The sequence below is a fragment of the Ornithodoros turicata genome, chromosome 5 (assembly GCF_037126465.1).
Source record: "Ornithodoros turicata isolate Travis chromosome 5, ASM3712646v1, whole genome shotgun sequence".
NCBI classification, from domain to species: domain Eukaryota; kingdom Metazoa; phylum Arthropoda; class Arachnida; order Ixodida; family Argasidae; genus Ornithodoros; species Ornithodoros turicata.
In genome coordinates this window covers 53,344,901-53,365,562 of record NC_088205.1, presented here as the reverse complement: position 1 = coordinate 53,365,562, position 20,662 = coordinate 53,344,901, and the positions used below count along the sequence as shown (strand labels likewise).

At 46.2% G+C, this 20,662-nt stretch overlaps 1 protein-coding gene, 1 long non-coding RNA gene and 1 pseudogene across 4 annotated transcripts in view; 1 reads left to right on the top strand and 2 right to left on the bottom strand.

The window, feature by feature from the left end:
- LOC135396044 (phospholipid scramblase 2-like) overlaps positions 1-12,309 on the bottom strand; it is a 194,294-nt gene extending 181,985 nt beyond the window's left edge. For all 3 annotated transcript variants that reach the window (XM_064627101.1, XM_064627102.1, XM_064627103.1), the window contains exon 1: positions 12,211-12,309. In XM_064627101.1, coding sequence (XP_064483171.1) covers positions 12,211-12,265 — 55 coding nt within the window. In that variant the 5' untranslated portion in view covers positions 12,266-12,309. The remainder of the gene's footprint in view (positions 1-12,210) is intronic.
- LOC135396043 (uncharacterized) lies at positions 4,879-6,219 on the bottom strand. Its single transcript, XR_010423264.1, has 2 exons — positions 5,572-6,219; positions 4,879-5,497 (listed from the first exon to the last, which is right to left on the bottom strand). It is a non-coding gene; the product is annotated as an uncharacterized LOC135396043 (long non-coding RNA).
- A 6,377-nt stretch (positions 12,310-18,686) lies between the features above and the next one.
- LOC135395850 (uncharacterized) lies at positions 18,687-19,306 on the top strand (annotated as a pseudogene).
- The last annotated feature ends 1,356 nt before the right edge of the window (positions 19,307-20,662 follow it).

The window sequence follows — 20,662 nt, the reverse complement described above, 5'->3', positions numbered from 1 at the left end:
GTTTGACCTTAAGACCTTCAAGGGAGTAGTATTAGATCAGCTCAAGTAGCCGACAACTCACACAGTGGCCTGGACGCCATTAATTAGCAATTAGAGCAATTTGGGAACTCCCACAGTAATTAGGATCATTCAGTGAGTCATTACACTAACTGGGGAGCATCTAACTCGTGTCCAGACCACAGTGTGAGTTGCCCGCTACTTGAGCTGATCAAAAACTAAAAAGTAGGTAGAAAATAAAATAAACCAATAGAAACAGAGTGGAGAGAAGGAGTTTAATTGAAGGTCAACGACGCCACCTTGAAGAAAGCGGTCAGGAATGGCCACTGACCATTGCCGAGCATTGGAGCACAGAGGCAGGTTGCAAAGCATCACACCAGGTGGCGTGACCATCCTTCTTGTGACCACAAGTTCTGGAAATCCTGTGACGTCAGCTGTGACGTTCATGTCATGTCTGTGCAGGTTAGGGCAGCTCTGGCATGCAAGGAGAAAAACACTCGTAATACAGAGATCGACGACAGGTGGCCACCTTGTTGCAAGGCATCACAATAAATGGCACCACCATCATAGCTCTATGCCAGAAAGACAGAGAACAAGATACTAGCAGCAGGTAAAATTTAAACACTGCTCAACAAGTCTAGGCATGCCAGAGCACGTCGAAAAGGTCTAACCCTAACCAGCACGAACAGTACACATCGGGGAAAAGGCTTAGGGGTGACCGGTTAGGCCTAACCAGAGCGTCACCGCACAACACTACGCGGCTAACACAAGGCGGGAATCGCAAAACGTTAAACATGCGACAACACGAACAAAAGGCTTGGTCACTGCTAAACACGTCTAAACCCGCGCCTACGGGGAATATCCGCTATGGCAAACATGCGAGAAAAGGCTTAACACGAGCGCAGTAAAAGAATGCGCAAAATTCGGAAAATCACCCACCTTTCCCCCCGCTGCAACAGAGTGTCCGATCACAACGACAACCAGGGATCAAGTGACGCAGAGCAGGGATGACGGAGCGACCGACTGCACATCTTCTCACGAAGAGAGCCAGCGGCCGACTGATGCAGGCACCACTCTACGGATGCTACGCATGCGCGCACGCTCGTAGCGCCCTCTGCGCGCTCCTAGCGCCACCTGCGAGAGGCTAAGAGAGAACTGAATCCAGCGCCCTCTGCAGGCCTTGCTCATTGGTCGTGATGTCGGCCTATTGTCTCAGGTCTACACTGTTTTTCCCGCTAATGCTCAACTGGACAAGGTCCATCTGAAACAATAGAGCCGCAGCATGACGTCATCACCCAAGAATGCATCTGTACAGTTCAAGGGTGTGCACGCTGTAGACAGGGGACCTGTTACTTAATGAATCACCATCCCAAGGTTCTTTCATTTGTACAACTATAATGGTTGCATAAAAATAGGAAACCTACTGCAGAAGAGCACCATTCATGAAAACTGATCGTAGATATTCTTAGAGAAGACTTAGAACGTAGACTTAGAAGACGTAGATGTCTTACTAAATGAGACTTACAAAACAACAAGGTATCCTAACATGTAACTCCATCAATGGCTAATGAGAGCAGTGGGCACTCAACAAATCAACACAGAGTACGGGTAACAAGGAGTGCAGAACGATACGTGCATTCCGTCCGACAGCGAGGCACAGAACTGAATCGTAATGCTTTTTCCTCATCTATAAAGTCATGCATATGTCCCTCTTGTGGTTGATTTCTGAAATAATTAATCGCAAAATTATAAAGAATAGCACTATTCCCATTCAGGACAGCACTAGTGTCAAGACAAGAATGTTCCTTGTCAAAAAAGAAAAAAAATACAAAGCTAGATGCGTCAACAAAGGAAAGCATACAGGTCAGGACACGTCAGGAGCGCTGTTAAACAAGGCAAAATCACACAACTACCGGGCAACATAGGAAAGCAATCACAGAAAAACATTTGAATAGAGTGAAATATTCACACATCATCATCGGACACGTACACTGCATTCCCTCATTGTACATCCCCTCGACACAAAATCCACCAGAATCGTCGCACACCATACACCTGTGACGAAACCATACATCCGTACCCCGTCAGAGGTAAACTGAATCCCACCGAGGATACGCTTTTCCCCTAACAGCCAACACAATTGCTAGGAACAGAATTAACGCGTCCACACCGCCAGTGTCTAAGAGACAAGTGAATCCTAGCGACCTCTGCAGGACTTGCTCATTGGTTGTGATGTCAGCCTATTGTGTCTCAGGGCGACACTGTTTTTTCCCACTAATGCTCAACTGGTCAAGGTCCACCTGAAACAATAGAGTCGCGGTATGACTTCATCATGCACCTGCGTGGCTCAAGGACGCGTACTCAATAGACAGGAGACCTGTTATTTATTGAATCACTATTATTTCCTTTATTTCCAAGATTATTTCCTTTATTCTACTATAACGATTGCATAGGAAACTAATACAGAAAAACGCAACGCATGAGAGATGATTGTAGGAATTAAGCATTTCATTCCCAAAGTCTTACTAAATAAGACTTGCAAAAGAACAAAATATCCTAACTCCATCAATGACTACATACAACGAGCTAATCGAGACATGTCCGTCCCATCCGAGAGCCAGGGAGATAACTGAATAATGACGCTTTGTTCCTCGACTGGATAAAGCCACGCACCTGCCCCCCTTCTAAGCAGAAATGCAGTGTCTAAGCAGAAATGCTGGTATCTGAGCACGGAGTAGAAATTCCTATATTTCTCTGCTGCCTAAGAAAATGTGAGCGTCGTTTTCCAAGCAAACCGCGTTTAGTTTACGCGAAATAGAAAAATGAAGTTCTGTATGCTCTATGATTTTCTGTCGCAGGCTTAGGCCTTTCCCCGATGAGCAGTATTTTGTATCAGATCTCGCATGTCTGGACTTGCTCAGTAGTGTCTTTCTTGCTGCAATTTTTACCCTTCGCTAATATCTTGTTGCTGTCATGTTGTGCTAGCCGCGTATAGCGATAAGCAGTGATTCTCCGATTATTCCTGGGTGGTTCGATTTAAGCCTTTTCCCTGCTCACTTCAGGAAATGTGTGTATCCCTGTCCTGTGCTTTCTTTATGCAAGGACAATGCGACTGTGTATGTGGCATTATGCAAGAATTATCTGGTGGCAGAAATGGGTGTCTTTTTCTCAGTTTATTAGCGTGCGCTACGGTTTCTTGCAGTTACAGCTATTGGGGCACAAATGCGTGTAATTTTTTTCGGTTCTTTTCTTCTTTCACCGCTTTTACTCAGAATGTAGGTGAGGGGAAAAAGTCAGCATCCAGGTAGAGCAGAAGACAGCCGCTTGGCAGAGGAGAGTTCATAAGAATTGAATTTGAATTTGTTTGTTTTTTGTCATATGTTGTTGTGTGCCAGTATTCACTTTGCTTGATATGTTGATGGAGTAAGCTGTATGCAGTTATAAGTATTTGTGGAGAAATGCTGGTATGTGAGCGTTGAGGAGAAATTCCAATAAAGCACCTCTCCTTGTGCATTCCTGAGCTGCTGTGTGCGCGCGCATATGTGCTTTTTCCTCCTTTGTGACGTCATCATGGCATGTTGGGGCTTGTTTAGCAGTATTGCAATTTTACCCGCCACTATTATCTTGTTGTTATCTTGTGTTAGCCGCGTAGCGATGTCCAGTGACTCTGCGATTATTCCTGAGGTCTTAAGCCTTTTCCCTGCTCGCTTAAAGGAATTTGTGTGCCCTTGTCCTGTGCTTTCTTTACGAATAGACAATGCGGCTGTGTATCTAGCATTATGCAAGAATTATCTGATACCAGACATGAGTGTCTCTTTCTTAGTTATTAGCATATGCTTCAGTTTTTGAAGCCATGGCAATTCCAGCACAAGTGTGCACAATTTTTGCTGCTCTTTCCCTTTTTCACCGATTTTACGCATATAAAGTCGCATGGTACAGCTGAGAAGGGGGTTTGTATGTTTTTTGTTTGTTAGATGTAATTAGGAGCACGGTGTGTTGAGGAAGTCAGCTGTTATAGGTAAATGTGCAGAAATGCTTGCATCTGGACAGCATTGGATTGCATCAAGCACGCCTCCTTCAGTCTAAATTAATTATTTTGGTTGTGAGACTGCTTCACTGCATGACAAGGCTGAAATGGGAAGAGAGGAAAAAATAGAGCGCTTGATTAATAGTGATACAGGTAACAGGGCAATTGTGCGCGTGCGTTTAGAAATAGTTTAATGGTGGTTTTCTGCTTTGTTCAAGTGTTTCTCTTCGCTTTCCCCCCTTTTGTCTGACAAACATGCGATGACATGCCCTGACCTGTTCTGTCATGCTTTCCTTCTACATGTAGTTCCGTTTTTCGTTTTGACAAGGAACATTCTTGTCTTGACGATAGTGCTGCTCTGAATGGGAGTAGTGCTATTCTTAATAATTTTGCTATTCGTTTAGTTCAGAAAGTAACCACAAGGGGGGCTGGTGCACGGCTTTATCCAGTCGAGGAACAAAGCGTCATTATTCAGTTATCTCCCAGGCTCTCAGATGGGACGGACATGTCTCGATTAGCTTGTTGTATGTAGCCATTAATGGAGTTAGGATATTTTGCTCTTTTGCAAGTGTCATTTATTAAGACTTTGGGAATGAAATGCTTAAAGGAGCATGGAAATCATTTGGAACATATATTTTTTCACCGCTTGATATGAACATACTACCTTCATAAACTGTTACGGAAAATATTTCCTTCGAAAAGCGCGAATTTCCTGCGCTCCGCGGCGACAGTCTCCCCCAAGCCGAGTCTGGCGTGTGGTGACGTCAGGCGTCCGAGCACTTCATTGGCTGCCGGAAGCGTCCGCTCCCCGCCAGAATCGTCTGCTAGCTCAGGAATCATGGCAACTTACCGACTGAGACGCTGTTGCTATTTATTTGCGTTTGACATTCACTTGCGTTCTTACATGATTTGTCTCGTAAGTTTTGCATAAAACAAGACTGCGGGCAGTGTAAAAGGTGTAGCCAGGCCTCTGTGTTGCAGTGACGGCCCGGGTTGAGGTGGATCGTACGCGGTTGTGATTTCTGTTCCGATTGTGCTGAGGTGTCGTTCATTAGTGAACAGTATTGTGCCTGTGTGCGCAGCATATATATGATACGACTAAATACATTCCTGTCAGTTGGAAATTTATTCCATGTGCCTGTGTTGTATTCTGCGTATGACCATTCAAAAAAGAAAATGATTATTTGACCATGTATTTTGGGGTTTCCCACAGATCGCTAGCAGATGAACTTTACTAACTTTATTTTGGTATTCATGTTGTAGTGTTTGTGGAGACGTTACGCTCCTGGTATCACTAAGATATGGTAAGCGCAATGTTACACAGCTATGCGTTCATCGGTCCGCTCTTTCGCCTCAGAGATGCCAGTGTCCATGCGGTTCAGAGCCCATAGTGTTGACCACAACACGGAGAAGTCATGATGGTCGGCAACATCTTCAAGTGAAAACACTGGTCACTGCGCCGCGTCTTCATGACTATGCATTTGTAAATAAGAAGAAGCACAATATTTCAATCCGAATGTTCGTTCACACTTAGCAGCATCACTTACCAGCCTCCGGTACATTCGTGTGGCGAAATCGAAGCTCGGGGAACTTAGCCTCCAATTCCATAAAACGTTTCGTCGAGAAGAGCAGACGTGTCGCCTAAAGAGTGTTCAATTCATCACCTGTCCTTCGCACGGCGTCCGATGAGCAACAACGCTTCCTTCCCGGTCGGCTTGCCAGCGCGCGCCCGAGAAATCGCAAAAAATAAGGGAAAAGACGGCGCGGTCACATGACGTCAGCGGCTGACAGCCGAGTGAGGGGGCATTTCTGCCGCGAGATTCAAAGCTCCCTCGCGCTCCAGGATTGCGCGCTACGCTCAAACTTTTTGTGCGAATATGTATCACAGGGCTCAGAATCATAATTTCTACTTCTCCCGTCATATTTTATTCCGATCATTTCCATGCAATCACCTCTCATATGTGATGTTTTTCTGCAATAGTTTCCTATGCAATTGTTATAGTAGAATAAAGGAAATAATCTTGGCATAGTGATTCAATAAATAACAGGTCCCCTGTCTATAGCGTACGCGTCCTTGAGCCACGCAGGTGCATGATGAGGTCATACCGCGACTCTATTGTTTCAGGTGGACCTTGACCAGTTGAGCATTAGTGGAAAAGTAGGGTCGCCCTGAGACAATAGGCAGACGTCACAACCAATGAGCAAGTCCTGCAGAGGGCGCTAGGATTCACTTGGAGTCTCTTGGACATTGACGCGTGTGGATGAGTTAATTCGGTTCCCAGCAATTGTGTTGGCCGTTAGGGGAAAAGCGTAGCCTCGGTGGGATTCAGTTTACTTCTGATGGGGTACGGATGTATGGTTTCGTCACTGGTGTATGGTGTGTGAAGATTCTGGTGGATTTTGTGTAGAGGGGATGTACAATGAGGGAATGCAGTGTACGTGTCCGATGATGATGTGTGTCTTTTTCACTCTATTCAAATGTTTTTATGTTTTTCTGTGATTGCTTTCCTCTGTTGCCCGGCAGTCATTTGATTTTTCGTCGTTTAACAGCGCTCCTAACATGTCCTGACCTGCATGCTTTCTTTTGTTGACGCATCTAGCTTTTTATTTTTTGATAAGGAACATTCTTGTCTTGACACTAGTGCTGCCCTGAATGGGAATAGTGCTATTCTTAATAATTTTGCGATTAAATTAGTTCAGAAATCAACCGCAAGAGGCACGGATGCATGATGCAAGATTCAGTTCTGTGCCTGGCTGTCGGACGGAATGGACGTATCGTTCTGCACTCCTTGTTACCCGTACTCTGTGTTGATTTCTTGAGTGCCTCTTATTAGTTAGTATTTGTTGAGTGCCTCATTGATGGAGTTACGTGTTAGGATATCTTGTTCTTTTGAAATCTCATTGAGTAAAACTTTGGAATTCCTACGATCAGTTTTCATGAATGGTGCTCTTCTGCAGTAGGTTTCCTATTTTTATGCAATCATTATAGTTGTACAAATGAAAGAACATTGGGTTGGTGATTCATTAAGTAACAGGTCCCCTGTCTACAGCGTACGTACCCTTGGACTGTACAGATGCATTCTTGGGTGATGACGTCATGCTGCGGGTCTGTTGTTTCAGGTGGACCTTGTCCAGTTGAGCATTAGTGGAAAAAACAGTGTAGACCTGAGACAATAGGCCGACGTCACGACCAGTGAGCAAGGCCTGCAAAGGGCGCTAGGATTCAGTTCTCTCTTAGCCTCTCGCAGGTGGCGCTAGGAGCGCGCAGAGGGCGCTACGAGCGTGCGCGCATGCGTAGCATCTGTAGAGTGGCGCCTGCATCAGTCGGCCGCTGGCTCTCTTCGGGAGAAGATGTGCGGTCGGTCGCTCGGTCGTCCCCGCTCTGCGTCACTTGATCCCTGGCTGTCGTTGGGATCGGACGCTCCGTCGGCGTGGGGTGAGTGATTTGCCGATGTTTGCTCTTTGTTTTACAGTGCTCGTGTAAAGCCTTTTCTCGCATGTTTGCCATAGCGAATATTCCCCGTAGGCGCATGTTTAAACTTGTTTAGCAATGACCAAGCCTTTTGTACGTGTTGTAGCATGTTTAACGCTTTGCGATTCCCGCCTTGTGTTAGCCACGTGGTGTGGTGCAGTGACGGTGTGGTTAGGCCGAACCGGTCGCCCCTAAGCCTTTTCCCCGATGTGTACTGCTCGTGCTGTTAGGGTTACAGCTTTTTGGACGCGCTCAGGCGTGCCTAGACTTGTTGAGCAGTGTTTTAATTTTACCTGCCGCTAGTATCTTGTTCTCTGTCTTTCTCGAATAGAGCTATGATGGTGGCGCCATCTGGTGTGATGCCTTGCAGCTAGGTGGCCACCTGTCGTCGATCTCTGTATTACGAGTGTTTTTCTCCTTGCATGTCCAGAGCTGCCCTAACCTGCCCCGACATGCCATGAACGTCACAACTGACGTCACAGGATGTCCAGAACTTGTGGTCACAAGAAGGATGGTGGCGCCACCTGGTGTGATGCTTTGTAACCTGCCTCTGTGCTCCAATGCTCGGCAATGGTCAGCGGCCATTCCTGACTGCTTTCTTCAAGGTGGCGTCATTGACCTTCTATTAAACTCTTTCTCTCCACTCTATTTCTATTGGTTTATTTTATTTTCTATCAGCTCAAGTGGCAGGCAACTTACACTGTGGTGTGGACACGAGCTAGATGCTCCCCAATTAGTGTAATGACTCATTGAGTGATCCTAATTACTGTGGGGGGTCCCAAATTGCTCGAATTGCTAATTAATGGTGTCCAGGCCACTGTGTCAGTTGGCGGCTAATTGAGCTGGTCCAATACTACTCAAGGGAGTATTGCTCTGCATTTCACTCTTCACCAGAGCGGACAGAAGCCCGGTGCACTTTCTCATTATTCATTCTGTCACGCTCGAGCTGGTGGACGGGTCGCGCACACACTGATTTTCATCGGCACTGACTAGACCCAACTTCAGTTGATGGGAAAGGGAAACATTTTTCTTGAACTTCGGAAGTTCAAAATTCTTCCCCGCGCGACGTCGTCTTTTCAACTTAGTTCTGCTTTGACGAGTCTAGCACCCCTGGTTTGCAAACGCCGCTTAACTCGAGTACGTTTACGAACGCACAGCGCTCTCGCGTGACCTGCGCGGGAAAAAGCTTGTGAAGTGCGCATGCGCGGACTGTATACACGTGACCTGTAACACGCTTCACTGGGCCTTTAGGTGCTTCAACACTGAAGATCAGTTCAGTCTAATCACAGTCCTCACATTCAATATGTACAGGTGAGCCAGGTGTGTCGTTGTCGCCGATGGTTGCGGGGCACTAAAAAATAAAATAAAAATACTTTATTGATCAAGCATAACTCTGTACGAAAATTACTGTACCCTTTTTAAATAGACAATATATGCTGATTTGCCATTTCAATACCAAAGCACACGTGTCACAAACCTTCGTATATCGCAGTGAATGAATAGCTAGGACATGAAGGACAACTAGTATCAGCACATATAATTATATTAGCGGCTATCCGAGAAGCATAAGTTACATCAACGCACCGGACTATCATACGACTCTAACGTCACATAGTGAAACGCAGATTTAGGGAGCGGGCTCCGGATGTACTGACCCTCCTCAATTTCAGTCGTTAAAGAGTTTCAGTTCGCCTTGGCAGTGTAATACCATGCTATAAACCTGCATTACTTCTTGCTTAACAAAAAGTAACCAAACGTGTCTTACCGTTCACCTGCGGGATATCGGAAGAAGGGGTTCAGACTCCCTCACAAACGATTTCAACTTCCTTTGGAGGTGCAGGGATTCCCGGTCGTATCTGTCTCTCCAGTGTCGCAATTATCAACTGGATCAGCCATTCCGTGCTCACGTTTACGGCAGTTCGCCACAAACTAAATCGGAAGCATTTTGGGTAACCATCAACACTTCCCGCTTGCGTGTGTGAGTCTGCGAGCAGAGCGGTCGGAGTCAGAGAGCACGAGTGACTGGGCACGTCTCACGCCTCCAACGTTGCTCCTCCATTCGGCAGTTCGGCTCCTCGTTAGTGATTAAAAAATATCGAAACTTTCGATATCGATAAATATCCACATCGTAAAAAATTATCGATAAAATGGACTACAAGTGTGTTGAAAACGGTCATTGGTATATCGATATCTAAAATGCTGTCACGCCAATACTTCAACAACTGAAAAAAGTTGCCCTTGTTTTATCATCTTCCATGGATATCGCTGGGGCATGTGATGGAGATTCTCAGGTGAAATATGTTTGTGCATTTTGTCTTACGGCAAAACCCTTTTCATTTCAAATAATTCATCTGTACTAACTGACCTTTGAATTATCGACCGCGGCACCGCAATGCTCGAAAAAATATCAAAGCGTTGGATTCCTGAGAAACTATAAACAATTGGTTTTCCATTTTGGTTCTAAAAGCGGCGTCTAAAGTATTTCCCTCGACACAATACACACAGCCAGTGGAAGATGGCTGAAAATGATATATACACGGAAAAACAGCACGCGTCTAATATACCAAAGCTTGCCGTTTGCTGCGCTCAGCTCGAACTCGATGCGGTTCACGAATCACGAACATCAACACTCATATGCCCCCAACCTGCATCACATCTTTATATTAAATATCGGCATCTGGTTGTTTAATCGTCAGCCCATCTACAGACATTCCTCACCGCCAAAGTAAAAGCAAATCACGAGGGAGAGAGGGAAAAAGCTGTGGCTTGGTTAATAAACTCAATCACTCGCTCGTTTTTTCACATCCTGTTCACACATAGAAGCTGCCAAATTACTGATATTTCAGCCTGCGTATCCATATATATATATCGATGTAACATCGCATACATAAAATGTCGATAATATAGACAAGAATATCGATATCGTTCGATCACTACTCCTCGCTCCTCAATGAAAGGACTCTCGTCCAATGAGTGCGAAGTAAAATTGACGTCAGTTCTCGGAACATGCAAGGGGCAAGAACCCACGCGGCCGCTGAAGTGGGCGAGTTTTTTAGCGAGTTCACTGCCATACGGAGAAGTTGATGAGTGTACTGCTAATGGCACACAGCGGTACCAGAAGAGGACCCAGGCCCTCGGTTTCGGGGGGGGGGGAAGTGCTGTTTGTGTGTCAGAGCGCGTTGTGGGAGAGGAGAGAGGGAAATTCATGTATAAACTCAGTTTTGGGGAGGGCGATCGTCTAACCGGCCCCATCGTGGATCCGGCACTGTGCGGCAGTTCTGCGGTATCGCTTCTTTTGAACGTGCAGGCGGAGTGCTTTGGAGTTATCTGCAGTGCTCTCCAACATCATGTGACTGAGGTATTATATCTGTAAACTGCCAATTACCTGTGATATTTATTCTGTCCACCGCTAAGAACCGTAACGATTCAATTCCTTAAAAGTTATATCGTGTTTCTTTCACTTGTCAGCGCGTCGGTGCTTTCTAATAGAGGCAACGCACGTACGGTAAGTGTGAACCCAATGACTCATCTTTATTATCCCTATAATAGCGCGAGAGCCACCATTCTTCACCATCGTCCGATCACGCGGTGTTCGAGAACACTGCAGAGGTTTCCATCCCACTTCCCAGGCGCCGCAGAAGCAATACCGAGACCACCGCAGTGTGTCGCTGGTGTCGCTAACAGCACACTCATCGAACTAAACGTGTGCGCCAATGGGCGCGTTAGGCAGGCTCCCGAGCGCCATATCCCGGGTTCTTAGCGGAACGTACCCTTGGTGTCTCCCCTTAATGGTGTTTGTGAGGCCATCCGGAAACCGAGCACCAGAGCCGCTGAGCGCCCGCCACCTATCGAGATTTCTTCTGTCGTCTGCTTTTAAGTAAACATAGTAGTAGACCATAGCAGTCCTCTATAATCGTATAACTATTTACCGCAAACATCCGATAATTCCGGAAACACAAAGAGCATGGACGGTTGCAACGTGTTCCGACGGTTGCGCCATTTCGAAAGTCAGTACACCGGAGCATGCGTCACGCTCCGAACTGGCCCGCTCTTCCCCAGCGTTCTCCGGCACCCCGGCTCTGAAGAAGGGGTGCGCAGGGTGTACCCGGGAACGTGCACCGGAAGTCACTTTGGAGGTGTTGAGTAATCCCCTGAGAGAGGGAAAGTTCCCGGAGAACGAACCTAACCCGCCCAATGGAACTTTGACCGGCGGCGGCCTGTGCACATTTTACCTCCGGCGGCGTCAGCCGCGCGAACAAACACAAGTCACAAACACCACACAGCAAAAACAGCAGTGACCTAGGCCAAACTCCTCCGCTTCTGCCTGCAGATAGGGTGTCGCACCGGAGAAAAAGTATGCAGGTTCCATGTTTTGTAAACTTTTGTCCGGACCTATACTACTACTTGCCGCCTAAGCTTATCAAGTTTTGCGTCAACGCATGTATTGTGTACAGCAACGACGCGAAGGCGCGTGCTGTTAAAGACGTCAACGTAATTCACATGGGACATGAATTATGCGAGCTTGCGCTGTGGACATTTATCGCGTCATCGCCATCCAATTGTGAAGGCGTGAAAGGCGACTACTATGCAGCGTCTGCTAGACCGTGCTAATCTACATTGTTCCACGAATAAGCGCAGTTCTTTCAATGCACCGTTTCATGCTTATAGTTAGACTTTGTATCGCCAACTATAGGATGGGACAAGTTAGACTTACGTTTTTGATCAGTTTCCTCCTGCGATTCATTTTCTCCACGGACCGTCTGTTCCATGGCTGCTCTGTAGCCTTCCTGCTTGCTTCTTCTTCCTCCTCCCCCCCTTGTAGATTCAGAAGACACAGCGCTGATGCCATTGATGCTGCGCTTTTTGCATCTTCTTTCTATCTTATGTATACAGCCTGCTAACGTGTTTACTGTGTTGTGCAAGCTAAAATGACTTTTTTATGTAGTCATCTCAGCAAAATCTATAACTGGCCTGTACAGATGCAGTCGACAGCGATATAGTCCCATCGGAAGCAAAAAATGTACACTGAACTTTCACTCCTTCTATTTGTACAGAGTACATGCAGTGAGTTAAACATTAAAACATAGCACACATAGCAACATAGCGATTACAATGGATGCGTCTCACGCTTCAAAGGTATCATCTTCAGGTGCAGTACAAACGTCGCAAAGACTTGCAAGTGGCCGACACCTTGTCGCGATTTCCCAGCAGCAAGGAAATCAAAGAGGAGGAGCAAGAATACGAAGTGAACGTGGCACAGAACGTGGCACATCGTGGTGTCAGACAGCAGGCTGCAAGCAATACAGAAGGCATCGGAAGAGGACAACGACATGACTATGCTGAAACATTACGTGTCATCGGGATGGCCGACAAAGAAAGCCGACGTCCCGGAGCACTTGCGCGCCTATTGGGCTGTTCAAGATGAGATCCACATTCCCTGCTGAAAATAAAGGTCATGATCTCAATTAATTCTCCCGCAGTTGCAATGAGATTCAATGTGAAATCAGACGACCAATTCATTCAATGTGCACAAGAGGAGTACAGTCGACCCCCGTTTATCCGCACATCATTTATCCGGATTCCGCCGTATCAGGACAAAAGGCACGGGAACGGATTTTGCTCCACGTATTTTGTTCTCGTTAATCCGGACTTCACTTCCGAACTCGGACAAGAATTCCAGGGAACGAAAGTCGAAAACTCTTGTAATCGAGCTACCGTTATCCGGACTACCGTGAGTAAGAGGAGACGCTGACCCCGCTTCGTCACCCTTTTTGCTGTGTTGGGGTTATTCCCGTCACACGTCAGGGACCTACATTCCTCCGTAGGGGAGACAACCATGCACGATGACCCCCTTTTCTATTTTTGTGCGTTGGGTCACGTTGACCAGTCGAGTCATTTGGAAATATCTTGAGCAACTGTCAGGTTCTAGGAGGGGAAAACTCCAACCCGAGGGCCTGCTGCTTACGGCCCGTTGGCCGATGAAGACATTCCCCTAGCTGAGCTGCGATCCCTGATGCACAGGCTCACTGCGACTGCCGTAGATGATGCTGCGGTTTCTGACTATGTTGACGTTGATAAGGATGATGACACGTGTGCAGCTGTGACTGATGACGGTGCGATTGCTGCTGTTGCCTCCGATGATGTGCAGGAAGACGGTGCCGATGACGCCAGTGAGAAACAAGGCTCCGACATTGACACTTTGCGTCCGCACTGACATTCTTCGAGCAGCGCGGATCACCTCTATGCAATTAGCAAAAGTTTGCAGGAATCGAGTGCCTACACTACTATGTAACAGCTGTCATTGACGAGATTTCTGTGTTTCAATTAAACCTTGCTCTGTAGGACGTTTCTATTCGGTCGTTTCATTTATCCGGATGCCCCGGTATCTGGACGATTTTGCCGGGAACGGCACCGTCCGGATAAACGGGGTTCGACTGTATTTCTCATTGAGAGAATTGGGAGTTTTGCAGGGGAGCGGCCTTCGCGACAACGTGTTCCACCATGTTGTGTGGCGAAGGCTGTGCACAGGGAATAAAGAACCAATTCAAGCAATTGGTCTAAGAGTATCAATGAGAAACGCTGACTTCCAATTGATTTGATGAGATACTCCACCAATACAAGGAATGCGAAGCCAATTGAATGAATTGGCCCAATATGAACGAATGAGACAGGTATCCCTCAACAGACATCCCTCAGAGGTATAGGAGCCGTGCTATAACCTACTGTTGCGCCTCCCACTTGAAGCTATTGTGTTGCAATTCGTGCAGTATTGCACTGCACAGAAGTGGATGCGTCCGCCAGTCGCAAGCGGAATAGTCAGTCTCTTATGAATCGTCGAAGTGTGAGGATGGCGGCCGCGCATCTGCATCAATTGCCGTTTTAAGGTATTTTTAGCCGTTTTAGCTGCCGTTTTGGTGCCGTTTTAGCTGCATTGCCGTTTTAAAGTGCGTAGTTGACGTGTAAAGCGTTCCTGTTCTGTGTATGCCTTTACCCCTGCAGGCATTATGAGCGCTGACGGAAAGATAGCAAGATGAAGTGGAGTGTTTTAGTGACTGTTACCAACCGCGCAGTGTGAAACGGTATGTAATATGCATTGTTGCCTTCTGACATTATAGCGACGTCATTTGAAATGGTATTTGAAATATTATATGAAATGTATCTGAAATGGTATTTCGTGCAGGTTGAGCCTATACATGGTGGCAGGCAAGGGAGTCTTTGTCGCGATGTGGCTATCGCCACGTCGTGGGAACTCAGTCTCGCCTGAGTTGGAGATGCGTTAATTTTCGCTCAAGAACGGCAGGCTACACCGTAAATCGTGAGGCGGCAGGTGTGCAAGACAGTGAAGAACATGGTCCTCGAAGAACTCAGTGCTTAAGACATTTTTCCTCCTGGCGTTGTGCGCTGTTCGTTGTTAGGATGTTGCGAGAACGAGCCTCCATGGATTGCGGTAGTGTGTGTTGATGATTAACGGTACGCCATCAAAGACACGTAAGTGCTGAATTGAATATTTGTTCCTGCTATTTATTGTTTCATGTGGTTTCTCAGTTCCATGAATACTCACGCATGCGCATGTCATTTGAAATAATTTTTCGTTTTTGTGTCTTGCTATTTGTCATATTTTTACACCTACTGTATTGTTACGTGAACAATAAATTTTGACGAAGAAACCACACCGAGTGTATTTCTTTTTGCAGCCACGACTTCTTCATTCTTCAACGTAACTTTCATTAGGAGCAACGGTATTGAATGTTGGTACTCATTAAAAAAGTGCATTGGCAGGGAGAATATAAGGGTTACTTCAGTGGGAAATTCCTTAGTGCAGAACGTTGGCTCAATGGGACGCAAGACTGACCTCGAATGAGTTTGCATGGGTGCTATTCAATGTGTCTCGAATTGGGCCCCATTGATTTCTACAGATAATTTTCACTGAGACCAATTAAAACACCAGTTGTGTCCAATATAATATTTGTTCCAAACCATCTATTGGGATTTGGAATTTCAGGGGATTTTTAATGGTGTTTGTCTGAAAGACGTCCAATTGAATTCAATGAGTTTTTCGGGAAATCTTCAATGAGACCATTTCTAGCAGGGTTGAAGACGGGATCGGTCGAATCGACTAGTTATTCCGAAGGGTATGCGCAAAGAAGTCCTTATAGTCTTTTGCATACGGCCCACTGCCGGATAACCAAGATGAAAGAGCGTGCCCGAAGCGTCATGTATACTGGCCCACGATGTCAGCGGACGTAGAACAGCTTGCAAAGAACCGCCTGCTATGCAGAAAATTCCAGAACGCGCAACCAACACTACTTCTGCAAAGCCACAACCTACCAAGTCTGCCGTGGCAAATCGTTGGTATTGATCTACCAACGCATAATGGTGAAAACTACGCCATGCTCGTCGACGCTTATTCATTCCTCTTTGGACTGAAAAAAGATGAGCAAAATGTCATCGGAAGCACTAGTTACTTTTTGCGCATCTGTGTTCGGGACGCATGGCGTTCCCGAAAGGGTGATAAGCGTAAACGGTCCTCCATTCTACAGTGTGTACTTCAAGTCATTCATGGATCAAATTGGTGCAACGCACCTGACGTCTAGTCCTCACTACCCACGTGCCGAAAGGGCGGTGCAAGAAGTGAAGAAGATCCTGAAGAACTATGTTTGCCTACCTACAACACCATTGAACATTACATAACACTATTAGAATGAAGAAATATGCCTAGGGACAGCATATTGAAATCCCCAGCTCAATGACTCATGGGCGGCCACACTAGAACCCTCCTTCGATCACACGCTGACCACTTGTCACCGCATACGGTAAGTCCGACAAAACTCAAAGCAAGATTGACAGAAATACGGAAGCGCCAACGGGTTTATTACAACCGTCGTACCAAAGACTAGCCAGAACTTGAACCAGAAACACCTGTATCAGTCTTCGACAAGATACGACAAGTGCGATCACCAGCCGTCATCGTCGGAGCCGCACCATACCCAAGATCGTACGTTTTACGAACAACTGGCGGGACAGAATTACGCCGAACAAGAGAACATATTAAGCCTGTGTCGCAGAACCGACGACTCGAATAGGCAAGCAGCGCACCCGCAGATCCCGTACCAAGTTCTGAACCCGACACTGTGGGAAAAGCCCCGCAACTGGCTAGGAAACAAGGCTACGAAAACAAACACAACAGTACCCAGAGCCTGAGAACTAAATGAGTTTTCTTTTGTTTTAGAACTGCTTAAGACTGTCAAAGTACTGTGTTGTATACAAATGGTTGTACTACTCCCGTAAGCGTTTTGAGTGAACAAATTATGAAAAATGATTCCTCAAAAGGGGGGATGTAAGAGATAGGCGATAGCGCTCGCTTCTTATTAGCCGGGGCGTACATCGTTCAAAGTATATCTAAACTGGCAGCGAAAACAAGCGAAAATACCAAATCAGACCCCTCGGCAAGGCTACCAGCAAGAGGTGCGGGCGATCCTGGGTGTTGGTAGTAGAGGGACGATCGTAAACAGAAAAACTTTACAACATGGGCGTGGCTTGTGTGTGTACTAATAGGTTATACATAATTTCAATGTAGAAAAAACTTTCTATTGCCCTACTCGTGCACGTATACGAAATCATCTACCATCCGAGTACATTTCCGTGTCCTGCTCCCTTTGCGTATGTGTCACAGTGGGCGTGTTTATCCATGCATCTCTGTATCCGTACCGTGTGTCCGTGCATTCTAATACGGAGTTCGTACACTTTTTGGGTTAAACAGGAAGCGACGTTCACATCTCGGAGCTGTAGACCAAGAATTACACGTGTGAACCGCGAAAAAAATTTCGTCATGGGACAAGCGGCCACGATAGCGTGAGTGTTAGCAGGAATCGGATGTGCACCAACGATGCCATGTTTTGTTGCAATGTGCCTATAATGGCAACTCATTGAATAAATGCAAACATCTAATCACTACGTGTACGTATAGCTCTTGGTGAGAAATGGACCTTAAGTGAACCTTCCTAATTTCTGTGTAGTCATCACGATGCGCATCGAATTGATAGGTTTAACTAAACCTGATATTATTTATTTTTCTCTATTCTCGTCTGATGTTGTTGCTTGGGTCAGGAAAAGGGAATACAACGCAAACAAAGTGTGCGAATGTAAACGTGCCATAGCTAATTATGCACTACTTATTATTCATAGTACTGATGTAATTTCTGACGTTTTATTTACAATCGTAGTAGTCCGCACAACGGATGGATGGCGCTGACTGTCTCTTTCGTGGCGTCATTCTGAAGACACAGGGGCCTATGGGAGTTGCGCTACCTGTTTAGATATACTACGGCCCCTTGATAGCTTCCTGGTCACGCAACTCCTCCGTAACTCTGTGGGGAAGCTTTCCCCAGGGACCGGACCGCCCGCGTGGTGGCGCTGCCATCGGAACCCGGGAGAGAGACGCCTGCGTCTTCCATTGCAGCACACGTTTTTCGGCTGTTGTCGCGTTATAACTGCGTGCTAGCAGCATGCCAGAGACATGCTGTGTTACCAAATGTCGCTCTGGGTATTCGGGGGGTGGCAAGGTATACATGGTCGTTTTTCTTGCGTATTCTGACAACCGTGAGAAGTGGAAACGTGCCATTGATCGCACTGATGGTGTGCAGTTCAGTTCTGACTCTGCACACACACGTGTCTGCGAGAAGCACTTTGACCACAGCGATGTCGTATGGCACGACGAACTCGTCATTAACGGCGATAAAGTGCTGCACAAGCGTGGAAAGTCAAAGCTTCGAGAAGATGCAGTGCCGCGAATATTCGACGTATCTGAGCACGCCGAAACTGCGAAGCCGTTTCGTTAGACAACGATACCCGGGAAACAGCCCCGTAAAAGAAAGCATCTGCCGTAGACACCAACAACGAACTCAGTGCTTTTATGGATAGAATCTGAAAGAAAATTGCTCATGCAACTGGGGCTTTTGGGCTGATTTGACTCGTGCCTTGCGGACATTGGCATTCAAGTAGAGCCCATCTTCATTTCCCTCAGTTCTCGCCAGCAGATGGTCTCCATTGCAAAAGTGAAAGATGAAAAAGACCTTTTGGCATTGACAGGAGTGTTGAGCTTTAGGCTTTTTTACAATGTGTCAGATAACAGTCTAAAAGTCAACCAGAGGCTTCTGTCTGAGCAACGAGGATGCAACTCTGCTTACCTTCATGGGGCTGTATCAGGATATATCATTTTCTGTGCGTGGAGTACTATTCGATGTGCATCGCACAACAGCAGTCAATATATGCAAGGAGTGCATTGACATTCTGGCAGTAATACCTGGAAAGGCTGTTTCTTGGCCTAGTAGGAACACAGTCAAGAACTGCATAACAAAGTACTTCGCAAATTATCCTAACACGCGAGCTGTACTGGACTGGACTGAAATCAAAATCGAAAGACCGTCTGATTTGCAATCACGGATTTTAACCTATAGCCATTACAAGCAGACATATACTGGAAAGGTTTTCGTTTGTGAAACCCCAACAAGGGCTGATCAGCTATGTAAGCGAAGCATATGGACGGAGGACATCAGACACCCATTTTGTCAAAGAGAGTAACGTCCTCGACAAGTGGGAGCGAAATGGTTGACAAGGGGTTCCTGATTGAATCACTTTGCAACGAAAAAGGAATTGAAATGGTACGGCCACCATTCTTGAAAGGTCAGAACCAGCTTACACAACACGAGGGAAGAAAAAATCAGTCAATTGCACAGGCTCGAGTAGATGTCGAAAGGGCCATCCACAGGATGAAACTTTTCAAGATACTCCAGAATAGAATACCGCTGTAGCTCTTCCCATAAATTGATGCTATAATCACCATCACTGCAGGCATTGCAAACTTATCAAAGCCACTGTTCAGTGCAGACAAGTTTCTGGATAAGAGCACTACACAAGAAAAAAATCTAGAAGCATGTACCCCCTCTGGCGATAACAAGTTTTAAATGCCTGCTAGTTCTGTGTTTTTATGATTAGTATCACTAGTCTTCTAGTGTTCGGCATAACAAATTTTAGATGTTTTTCTTGAACTGACATAGCTTGCTCTTTTATTGCACTTGTTTACTGTTTTAAGGGTTCATGACAATAAACTGTTAAAAAGGCTGTAGCATTTGCCACTCTGTTTTCTTTCTGTCAGAATTAAACAATGTCCCGTATCGTGGGCAGAACGTAGTTTTTGAAGAAAAATGTGCCCCTCTCCAAAAATACCTTGAAAAAGTCTGTGTCAAAGTCCACCGTGACAATCAGCATCTGCTGTGCACTCTCGTAAACAAAGAGGTGAGCTTCTTTGAGCTCAGACACACCCATTTGTACTTGTGTCTGCCCATAATAATAGCTTGTCTTTTTTAGTTTGTAGTCATTATTCTCTTTCTTCAATTCACTTTTCAATGCTCTGAGGGAACTTCACTTCTAGAACCACACTTCCACAGCAGTCGCACTACACAATGGCATCAGGTGTCGCACCAATGAATGGCAGGTCTGCTTTAACTATCAGCCTACATTCCCGTATCTTGAAATTCTTGTGGCCTTCTCGGAGGACTGGATATGCAGCTTTGGCCTCACCCTCCATTGTGAGTCCCTCCTTCATTGCATTAGTACATTTTTCGCTAGAATGGAAGAGGGCCTTTAGCAGAGGGCGCACGTCATGTGGCCCCATCTGCGTTTGCAAAGACTTCACCCTAGTGTGCACACGGTAGGCAACAGAGGCAGTGACCATACCCACTCTGTGCATCTTCCATTCACTGCATCTGCTCAGCCCTCTGGTGACAGATTCGATGTGCTGGACATCTTGCAATGAGTAGCTCTCCACCAGAGCATCGTAGAGCTCATTGTTGGTCTTGTCTGGATGGAGCTGTAGCAACTGCCTCAGCACGCCCTGTAGGTTGAGTGGAGCACTTCCAGAGGAACTCTCACCTGCCTCGTCGGAAGTGGCTGTCAATGTACCTTGAACGATGTCACAGCATTATAGCTCACAGACACTTGTGGCGGTAAACAAGACATTAAAATGCACAACTACACCTCTGCGCAAACCAGCACCAGTTGAATCGTTAAAAAGGCAATAAACGTCCTAATGCTAAACATGCACTACAGATGTAACGTCAGAACAAGTCTAAAGTTCACTCCGTTCATATGCTTCAGCTTACACTTAG